Source organism: Dioscorea cayenensis, chromosome 13, assembly GCF_009730915.1.
Source record: "Dioscorea cayenensis subsp. rotundata cultivar TDr96_F1 chromosome 13, TDr96_F1_v2_PseudoChromosome.rev07_lg8_w22 25.fasta, whole genome shotgun sequence".
NCBI classification, from domain to species: Eukaryota; Viridiplantae; Streptophyta; class Magnoliopsida; order Dioscoreales; family Dioscoreaceae; genus Dioscorea; species Dioscorea cayenensis.
The window spans coordinates 557,265-568,609 of record NC_052483.1 but is presented as its reverse complement, the minus strand read 5'-3'; the positions used below and the strand labels follow the sequence as shown (position 1 = coordinate 568,609).

The 11,345-nt window shown below is 36.3% G+C and overlaps 2 protein-coding genes across 2 annotated transcripts; one reads left to right on the top strand and one right to left on the bottom strand.

The window, feature by feature from the left end:
• Positions 1 to 2,739: 2,739 nt before the first annotated feature.
• LOC120274521 lies at positions 2,740 to 4,987 on the top strand. Its single transcript, XM_039281066.1, has 2 exons — positions 2,740 to 3,268; positions 3,539 to 4,987. Exons 1-2 carry the CDS (start codon positions 2,811 to 2,813, stop codon positions 3,702 to 3,704), a joined length of 624 nt encoding a protein of 207 aa, XP_039137000.1. The 5' UTR covers positions 2,740 to 2,810; the 3' UTR covers positions 3,705 to 4,987.
• Positions 4,988 to 9,026: 4,039 nt separating this feature from the next.
• On the bottom strand, positions 9,027 to 10,589 carry LOC120274999 (homeobox-leucine zipper protein HAT22-like). The gene is made up of 3 exons (XM_039281524.1): positions 9,915 to 10,589; positions 9,689 to 9,768; positions 9,027 to 9,554 (listed from the first exon to the last, which is right to left on the bottom strand). Exons 1-3 carry the CDS (start codon positions 10,395 to 10,397, stop codon positions 9,242 to 9,244), a joined length of 876 nt encoding a protein of 291 aa, XP_039137458.1. The 5' UTR covers positions 10,398 to 10,589; the 3' UTR covers positions 9,027 to 9,241.
• Between the last annotated feature and the right edge of the window lie 756 nt (positions 10,590 to 11,345).

Below are 11,345 nucleotides of genomic sequence, written 5' to 3'. Positions count from 1 at the left end.
TTATAATACTTCAGTAATTTTTATTAAGCCATGTCAGCCGGGTCTAATGGAGAAGTTGACTAACGGAGAAGCTGACTAACAGAGGTATTTGATTTGCTTAATTGAAAGGACTAAAAAGTCGGAGTGACTATAACCGATGGACTATCTCAAGAATTTTACCTTTTATTTACCACATTTTTTATGATATTGATGACTTGCTGGTGATCACTATCACTAACTTGGATGGTTATTAGTGAGCGGACAAGTCAATTTGGTAAAATTTTATTCTTTCCGATTAAAATAATATGCTTATTTGGAAAGCCTTTTCAATATTGAACACTAGATGCGCATGCAATATATATATATATATATATAATTAACCAAAATTAAGGACGAACTTGTTTGAGCTCATTTTCATTCTATTCAAGTTATCTAATTGCAAGCTTTGTAAAACAAAAACATAAATCCAGGACGTGGTTCTCATTAAAACCAAATTAATTATATGTTAATTAAAGTCCTATATATATATATATATATATATATATATATCTTAGTAAGCATCATGCGTGAATATGAAAAATATAGTACGTACAGTTAATTATATGTATTCATTCATCATATATGATCATCATGGCTCTCCTTGAAATAAATAAAAGAACCAGCAACATCATCGACAATAAAAGCCACTGTTCTTCCACTTTGTGTTCACTCCTGCCCTTACAAGAATAACAAAATTGAAAGTCCGACCAAACAAAAGTTCTTTCTTCTTTATATATATATATATATATATATATATACATATAATAACAACTCCTGCCTCCCATCAAACCTCTTTTTCACTTACACCACTATAACAAACAAACAAAACAATTACCTCTAGCAAGCGCATGCACCGACCACTCACCATCTCTTCTATATATATATATATATATATATATAAATCAAGTGCTTCTTATTTTCTTAATTTGCATGATATATATTTAATTGCATGCAATGCTATTTAATTAATTTCATGTGCTTTACTGTACTTGTTAGGTGTGTATGGATATGTAGATAAACATCCTGCATTAATTTGAAGGAATCCAAGCAAATAAGGAAAAAAAGAAAACCAATAACAACGTCTTAATTCGTTCTACAAGGGAGAATTAAAGCAAAACCGCATAAAAGAAAATAAGCTTTAAATAATAATAAAAAAACCCTCTCAAAATAGATACACATATGACCTGTTACGTTGCTCTAGCTAGCTACCTGTTGTGAAGAGGGTTTGAACCAGTTGGAACTGCTCTCTTGTCTTCAAATGTGATATTGAGGGGGGATGGAATTGGTGCATTATTTAACTCTTGATGATCAGCAAAATGGAGCAGAGAAGGAGCAACAACAAAGAAGAGTACTAGTACAACTAACACAAAGATAACAACAATGGCAGCCATCTTTTGATTTCTAAGACAAGAAGGATGATAACAATGAACCATCAAAGAGAAGAAGAGTTATGGAAATGGCTCAACCTTGGCTATATATATGATGCAGCTTGTGGGGAGGTTAATTTGGATGAGAGAATGGAGAATAGGTGAGACTTGTTGCATCCCATCTGATCATCTATAGAGAAAGCTAGACTAGTTTTAGCTGCAAAGGAGAGTGTTGGGGAGTTAAAGAGAGTAGTGGAGAGGAGTTAATGGTCTGCTTGAAAAGCAACTACCAAAAGGCCTTTGAGGTTTATCAGCCAGCATTGTTTAATTGTGAATTTAGTGCACTTTCCAAATGAGAACAAAAAGCAAAGGCTTCCGCCTATAGTCCAATTGAATCCTCTCCTCATTGTTTTGATGCAAATTTATTAATTCAAAAGTTGATGGGCCTCTTGAAACTTGCTGACTCCCCAATGAAAACCAAGGTGCCTCACTTTCAACCATGTGATATACCTATCTTATATTACCTGAGATTGGATAACTTTGATTATGATGAGTTCTCAAAATGCAACGGTTACAATGGACAGGTATATAAGGCATTTTATTTCTACGGAGGAGATAAAAAATTCAACTCTAATTAATTAGAAGACCTATGTGTGACGTCTCATTCACATTATATATAAAAAAAATATTTTATAATAGTCAAGAAAACTACAATTTTTTTTTATAAAAATAAAAAAAACTACATTTTCAATAAAATTAATAGAAAAAATAAAGAAAAAAAGACAAAATGTATTTAGGATCGTGTTTTATGGTGATAATATATTTTATGTTTAGTAGTATTATCTTATGATTTTTTTTACAAATACAACAAATGCAGTATCTGTTAAGGGGCATATTAATATTATATAGCCCTGAAAATTAATCTCTTGGTCTATACACTCTCACTTTATAATATGGGTTTAGTCTGCAAACTCACATCGATAATCGGAAACTCATTATTAATATTGTATCCAGTTAGACTTGAACTTTCTATACCGACAATCTTAGTAGTGAAACCAATACTATTGGAATATGAATCTATTATGCTTTATGAACTTCTCATGATTTTACTTAATATATGTAGTTTATTTATTTTTATAAATGTATATATATTGTCTTCTGAATATTCTTTTTATCTTATTGCATCTAGTTATTAATCGTTAAAAAAAATTAAATAAAATTTGATGAGTGCCGCCGACTCTCTTCTACCACTGTTTGTAATATGAAAATTGATAGCAATCATGCAATTGTCTATTACAACTGATCATGAAAAAAAAACTATAATTAATTATGATTTTTAAAAAAAAATTTGGATAAGCCATATTCATTCAAATAAATCAAAATACAACAATATGATTTGCTTGGGTTTCTTATGAATACGAAGGGATGATGCAGGGCGACGTTCATCTTTGCTTCTTGTCGGACGGCTTAGGTTTCTTTGCTCCAGTTGGTATCTTGTCTTCCGCTCATGATGAAGTCAGAGATTTTCCCTGGATGTTTGGTGATGAGACGGAGGATGAAGATGGGTTGTTGGCTCTGTTGGAGCAGTCTCCTTGGGATGAGGAGGAGATGATGTATCATCAAGTGGCTCCAGGTGTTGATAGTGAGTTGCTGCTTGTTGTTCATTTCACACTGCGAGGAAGAGCTGTTAAACAGAAGTGGGCGTGGTCTGAGGCACAGTGGATGAGCGGATCGAGGGATGGAACCATGGAGGAGCAGAGGTTCACTCATGATATCCAACCGGAGGAGATCGGCAAGCAAATGAAGGAGTGTGTTCGCCCTATTGTTGTTCTTCTTGATAAGAAAAGGATGAGAAAAAGAGTTGGGAATCGGGTGAAGAATAGATTATCGTTGCGTAGGAGACTGGAGAACGAATGGGTGGGGAGTGAGATCGACCTGACGCTGATCGTGTTGTGCTTCTTCTCCAGCAAGAAATCAGTTGAGGTGGAGCGGGGCGCCATCACTGGGCATTGGAGGAGAAAAAGAAGCACACGGTGCGGGATTTCTTGAAAGGCTCTGTTGCGATGAAACTTTGCTCTCGCATAGGTGGCTTTGTGACTCGTGATGAGAGAATTCCTAAGTTTGTTAGCTCGGGGGAATCGGGTGAAGAATAGATTATCGTTGCGTAGGAGACTGGAGAACGAATGGGTGGGGAGTGAGATCGACCTAACGTTGATCGTGTTGTGCTTCTTCTCCAGCAAGAAATCAGTTGAGGTGAAGCGGGGCGCCCTCACTGGGCATTGGAGGAGAAAAAGAAGAACACGGTGCTGGATTTCTTGAAAGGCTCTATTGCGATGAAACTTTGCTCTCGCATAGGTGGCTTTTGTGACTCGTGATGAGAGAATTCCTAAGTTTGTTAGCTCGGGGGAATCGGGTGAAGAATAGATTATCGTTGCGTAGGAGACTGGAGAACGAATGGGTGGGGAGTAAGATCGACCTAACGTTGATCGTGTTGTGCTTCTTCTCCAGCAAGAAATCAGTTGAGGTGAAGCGGGGCGCCCTCACTGGGCATTGGAGGAGAAAAAGAAGAACACGGTGCTGGATTTCTTGAAAGGCTCTGTTGCGATGAAACTTTGCTCTCGCACAGGTGGCTTTGTGACTCGTGATGAGAGAATTCCCAAGTTTGTTAGCTCGGTGGTGTTGTCGATATTGGCTACGTACGGTGGAGATACTGGATGTGGTGGAGCTTTGTTTCCACGATCGTGGAGTTGTGGCCTCATCAATGGTGGGTGAGCACTGTTTCCACAGTGTCATTGATGAGCCAGTCCCTCACGCGCTGTCGACCGGCAGCCACCCCAGATACCGGAAAGGAACCGTTAGTTGGGAGAGAGCTCGATTTCCCGGGCGCGTGCGTCCAACGAGGGTTGACACATCAAGAGCGATGGGCTCGAGGCTTTAGTTTGTTGACTTGTGGTGCGTTTGGTCTCTGAAGGTGCAGAGTGCTAAGATCGAGACCTCTGACAAGTTTGCGGAGTCCGAGATCTGGGAGACCAAGGTGATGAAGTCGGGGGAGGTGAAAAGGCATATATTTTTCTTGCAGAGACAGCTCTCTTTGGATTTACGTGTGGACGTGGCCAAGTTTCAGATGGCCATACATGTTGACTCAGAGGTTAGGCTGAGTTGGTGTTTGGGCCCTGAGCCGCTCTTGCACAGTGAGTTTTTGAGTCATAGGGGTACTTTGCTGTTGGGTGAAATGAGTCGTGTGATGGGCCAGAGAAGGGGCAAGACCTTGGGTGTTAAGTTGGAAAGCTTCTTTCAACAAGTCAAGAGCTGTGCTACTTGTGTTGGGCTAGACCCGGGAACAAATGTTGATTCTGTTTGTGGTTTGTTTCTTGGATCAACACTTGTTTCAACGGTTGGGTTTGAAACTGGGCTAGGTGTTGGGTCCGATATTGCCGCTGCAAACATTACCAAGGAGATGTTTGATGACTCCATTGCCACAGTTCGTTGCAGTCTGGAGTTATTGCAACAGAGGAAGTACTGGGGGAATGAGCGAGGGCCGAGGAGGCATATGATCAGATCATGGGCTAGTTGAGAGTTGGTCACCAGGGGGCAGAGAAAGGGTGTTCTTTTCTGTGGTGTTAGGGTTGTGTTTTGTTCTTGTTTCTGGTTTTGGTTTTGTTCCATGGCTAGTGGACTGCTGTTTAGTTTGTGGTCTCTTTTGGTTGAGGGTTGTATCTGTGCTCATCGTTTTTATTAATAGTGGTGGTATATCCACCTTTAAAAAAAAACAACAATATAATAGAAGAATTATACAAATAATCCACTAGGCGTAAAGACTGTTATACAATACAAATAGAAAACAAAAAGATAGAAGTTAGAAACACAACACAGACATGATGAAGAACATAGAGAAACAAATAAAAAGGATAAAACCCTAAAGCCCGAGGGTGATTTGAATTAAAAGTAATCCAGTGAGATTGCGCCTTGTTAATTAAGTCATTGTATCATGTTGATTACCTGGTTTGTATTGATGTTCAAAAAATTCTAAACTGTATAATTCATGAGTCCTGTGGCAGAAGATTGTTTAAGCCAAATAAAAAAAATATCATTTTCATTAAATATAAAATAATTGTGTCTTTATAAGAAAAGTAGATAGGGATGAATTTGATCAAATCGAATCTTTTCTTTTATTCAAACTTACACCTTTCTTTTTCAATGATTTTTTTTATCCATACCAAATAGTTTATATTTGTCAAAATTTATTTTCTACTCCATGTGCTGCATCTTCTTTTCATTAATAAACATGGCGCATTCACGTTTAATTATATGCATATGGGAAAAGAAAAGGAAGGTCAGCAAGTGTACCCTTTATGTCTATTCAATTGATCAGCTGATTAATTGCTTTAGGTGATTAGGATTAAACTTGACTTATATATATTCTAAAGTTTTCAGGATAATAGTATATGGATTATTATCTTGATTTATATAACTTTTGCTTTAGAAACTAAATTCTATAATGTCTGAGTAAAGAAAAAGGAATAAGTTAGGTTAATGTATTGTTTGGTTCGCCACCATAAATACAGGGCTGTTTTCAACTGGACCCCATAAATAAGTACTCGTGTTTTCTATTTAATTAAAATGGCATATTAGTTGCAAATTTGTTTAATCTTATAAATAGTTTCATTCTAAAGCCAAGCCTCAAACCCACAAAAAAGAGCAAAACTTTGTGCAATGTTTGTTCTAAATCCTTTTCAATACTTGATGACAAATATTACTCTCGCTTTCATGCCACCAATGATCTGTACATGGCCTCAGATTCCATTAAGAAATAATGCTCTTTTGAAAGTCTTGAGCATTGCTCACAAGTTTGGAATTATTGGGTGGACCTTTATAAAGTTGTTCAAGTATGACATTAGTCCATCAAGGAAACAGCCCTTAAAATTTGTGGTCCTGATCTTGTATATGCATGATGTATGTTCAAAAATATCATTATCTATTATTGCCATATATATATATATATGTATTAGCTAATTAATGACCATGACATTATGTCCTTTTCTTTCATCCTTTCATGATATTAGTAGTCTCCTTGTCATCAAAACACTCTAGGACTCAATTAGCGGCTTCTATGCAACTATCAAACAAGGTGTAAAACAATATGAAATATCTCAATAGATTCACTACACTTGATTGATGATAAGATCATGCAACAACAAAAACAACAGCAACCACATCATCAACATCTAATACCTTGTGATAAGGACCATCAAAGAAAGCCAATTCATGAAGGTCCTACTCCAAAGCTTGATGAGTATTTCTTTGTAAGCAACCGTGGATTATCAACGGAATAAGACAAGCTAGATATATAAAAGCTTGGATGCAGATTTATTATATATATATATCTAAGATATATATCTTTCTCCTTTGAAATGATGCACAGATACTGTATTGACGGTAATTTTTATTTAAATACATAGGTAAATTAAGAAAAAAAAACATGTAGACAACCACTGCCCAGTGTAATGGCTTGTCACTTGGACAATAGATGGATAGGTAGATATTGCAGCAGTACTTTAAGTAATATACAAGTACTATTTGTACATTATTTCCGAGCTAAGATACTGTTTATAATATTATTTTAAATAAGTTTCGGATAGATACTTTTTTAGAGGAGTTATATCTCTTTTTTCCAAGGTTACATGGTATGGAAGACTTATTAGCTCAATATAGTTAATGTAAATATTCTAGGCATATACGTGATGGATTTTCATTGTCCTGCCATCTGATATCTAACAGAGTTAATAAATATCTATGAAGTCAATAAACGACTCTAATTGGTGCATTTTTATATTTGCATATCCTTTGAAAAATCTCTCATGAAAGGTGCTTATTGTTAGTCATTTACCTAAAATAAAATTAAAAAAAAAAAACGTGGATTTACTAAGTCATTGATAGAAGTTAGGTGTTAAATGAGTTCATTTCAGGAGGAAGAAAAAAAATTGATTTGAGAGGAAAGAGAAAAATTATACACATGACACTTTGAATGGACATACATATATTTCACTTGAATTCAATTCATTGAATGATGAATATGTTTGGAGACATGCACCACATGTGCACACCTAGCGAGAAACAAAGTCTGGAAGATGATTAGGTGCTGCAACATTCCACCCACTGAGATCATGGCTGACCACATACATATTGCCAAGAATCTTGGACTCTAAGGAAATTGCAACAGATGTGAGTCTGCTTCTGTGTATGCGTGTGTGTTGTTGTTGTGTGTGTGTGTGTGTGAAAAAGAGATAGAGAGAGTGACATTTGAGTTGTGATTCCACCATAAACATAGACCAAGAAATAATAAGAAAGAATAGTAATAATAATAATATTGGGTTGATGATAATGATGATGATTGTACGATGGCATATATGGTCATATATATTGAATTAATGTGGGGGAGTTGGTATAACTCCAAAGCCATGACTCCTTCAATGGTGGACCCTGACCACGTTTAAACCCCTTTAATTGCCACCTTTGTTAATGAATTAGGATCATTTCATTTGTGTGACCTTCCATGCTGTGTTTTCAAATACATTCACGGGTCATATACTCTCCTCCGTCTTGTACGTTTTCATGCATTTATATAAGCGTCAACAACAACAGCATGATTCATTATTCAATTTATTATTATTATTATTTTTGTATTTTTATTTAAATAATTTGTTTCTAAATTTGTCACTCATTACATATTGAATATTTTTCTTCTCTTTTGGTGAAAAATAGACGTATTTACTGCCAAGATATTGTCTTTTTAAAAAGTGCTCTAACGCTAGATTGTCTAGTCTTATTTTATTAATAAAACCGGAGAAATCATGATCTCTTAAAAAAAAAATTAAGTTGCAAATTATTTAAAAAAAAGATCAGGATACGAAAACAGACAATTATAAAAAGAACAAAAAGAGAACATTGAAAGTTTTATTAGTTGTTGATAAGAATAAATAAATAAATAAACTAATGATTGTTCATCCAATCTAAACCAAACCATCCGGACAAGCGAAGAAGAGCAAAGCATGAACCAGACAACAAGGGTCATCGAAGTTGGGTGTGGGGTCTCAAGGAGGCAACCTCTTTGATTGTACAAATACGTGCTTCCTTGAGACTCTCATTTGGAATAACAAATTGATAGATGGCATGACTGATGACTCTCAAATAAAACAATATGTTTAATCAATTAATTAATTAATTATTTATTTATTTCAATCAATTTAATTCAATATATATAATTAATTATTGATATATCTATCTATCACTTGTTCAACCCCATCATTCCTTGCTTGTCCCACACGCTTTCCACTCCTCCCTTTCTTTGGACCTTTTCTCGCCTCCATTGTTTCCCCTGATCCACAAACACATTCACGTGCCCTGAACCCAAACAAGCTCTTTTTTTCAGACATCAAGAAAATACACCACCTTCTTCTTGGCATGCACTTGTACTAATTCAAGATTAATAATAAAAATAATAATACAAAACATAATTACAACAATATTATGTATTAATATATTCATTCATTCATCCATCTCTATACATTGATACATATAAATTAATCAAAGAAAGATACACACACACACACACACACACACACACACACACACACATAGAGCTAGCTAGAATCACACACATGTAAGAGTATAGATTAACAATCATCATATGGGGGGTTAATAGCGAGACTAACCAACTAGCTAGCTAATCTTCTTAATAATTAATAATTATCATGACTAATTATCAACTCCCAAGCCCCAAGTGAAGAAAAAAAACACCAGACTGCTGGGTGTGGGTGTGTTATTTGATCTGGATAACTGGAATATTGCTCCTTTGGCTAACAAGCTGCTGGATGAGTGAAGGGATTGAAGAAGTGAGGCTTAGGAGCTATAACAAAGGGACTAGAACCAACACCAGCGCCGGTGCCGGCTCCGGCGAGTCCCTTGGTGGCTTCACTGGCTCCGGCAATCCTCTCACAAGAGGGACACATGGTGAGGGTGGCTGCAGGGAGTTGCATGTAGAGTGGGGTTGCAAACTTGAGAGCTTTCAGCTCCTGCAACTCCTTCTGCAACCTTCTGTTCTCTTCTGTGAGAGTTTCACAGCACCTTTTCAGAAGCTCAAAGTCCACCTCTGTTTGTTTTAGCTTTGTCCTGCATGCATATATCCTTGATCAGTTTCTATGAGTGCATATATATATATATATATATACACGTGAAGAACTAGCTAGCTAGCTCCTGCATGGATAGTAATCAATTAATCACAAATATATATTAATTTAACAAACCTGGCTCTTCTGTTCTGGAACCAGACCTCAACTTGTCTAGGCCGAAGATTCAATTGCTTTGCCAAAGCTTGCTTTTGTTTCTGAAGAGAAAAAAAGACAAAACTCATATCAGAAGATTTATCTCTCTCTCTCTCTAGATCTGTGAATATATATATATATATATATACATATATATGCATGGATTGTATATATTCATGAAAAGATTAATATTGTTTAGATGGAGTACCGGATTGAGGGTGCTGTGTTCTTTGAACCTTTCTTCCAAGAGAGCAGACTGTTCCTTTGTGAGCCTGAGTTTCTTTCTGGCACCACCGCCATCCTCTTCATCACTGGCTCTGGAAGAGAGCACTCTCTCAACCTCAGCTTCCTCGCTGACCATGTCCTTCTCCTTCTTCACACTTGGATGGTAGGCAGTGGAGAAGGAGGAGAGGGTGCTATGAGGTGAGGAAACTCTAGTTGTTTTACCATCATTATTAGCATCCATCTTCAGACCCAAAGCATCATCTGAAAGGCTCAAAGTGAGTTTCGTTGCCGGCGCCGGTGACATCCTGTGAGATGATGACCTTGTAGTAGTAGTAGTGGTAGTAGTAGCAGTAGTTGCAGTAGCAGTTGTAGTAGTGGTATAACTAGTAGTTGATCTCCTTCCATAGCCTAAGCCAAGAACAAGGCCAGTGTCACAGATAAGATCATTTTGATGAGCCATGTCCATGAGCTAATTGTTTGGTTGATGAGCTTGATGTATAATAATAACAATAATATATAATATGGTTGGAAGGAGAAGGAAGGAGATAGAGATGGATATATAGAGGGGAGAGAATTGAAAAAAGGAGAGGTGCCTATGATTGTCAGCAAAGGAAAGGAAGGAATGAGTGGGGGCAATGAATTGGTTGATGGGAGGAATTATGGGAGGTTGGAATATGTCTCGCACTCACATACACGCACACTTCATACATAGGTTGACAAATTTAAAAACCCTAAATATTTCCCTTTATTATTATTATTACTAAATTATTATACTCTATATATATAAAAATATAAAAATAAAAACCAAATATATATATATATATATATATATATATATAAATGGAAGAAAATATTAAAAAAATTAATTTGGAGATATATGACATAGGATCATGTAGAGACCACCGACACGGTCTAGTTGTGTGATAGTTAGCAAGCAAGGATCCAAGAGGATCTTAGGCATTGTACATCAGTACTTGAAGAAGAGATATATAGGAGGTGCAATGCACCATTCAAATGGGTTAATTATTAAGGTTCATAAAGAATGGAACCAATCATAGGACAAGTACTTAATTGCAAGTCTATGGATGTGATCATTGGTGTTCAAACTTCCTAGTTACAACCAACAAGCAGGTGGACACACACACACATGCCTTGTTCCTTCTTTCAATGCTGCTAATTAAGCTTGTCCTTAGACATGATTATTCATCAGATCTAATTAGTTTCATCTCTCTTCTCTCTCTCTCTCTCTCTCTCTGTCTCTTTCTTTGACGGTGGACACTGCAAAAGACGTAAACTTCTAGCAAAGGTTTGATGGCTCCATTATCTTTATGTCTAGTTGGAAAGGGAAAAAGGAATCCACTGTGGGCTCTGCACTTAGATTTCAAACATTAATGCTATTTATATATATAATTAA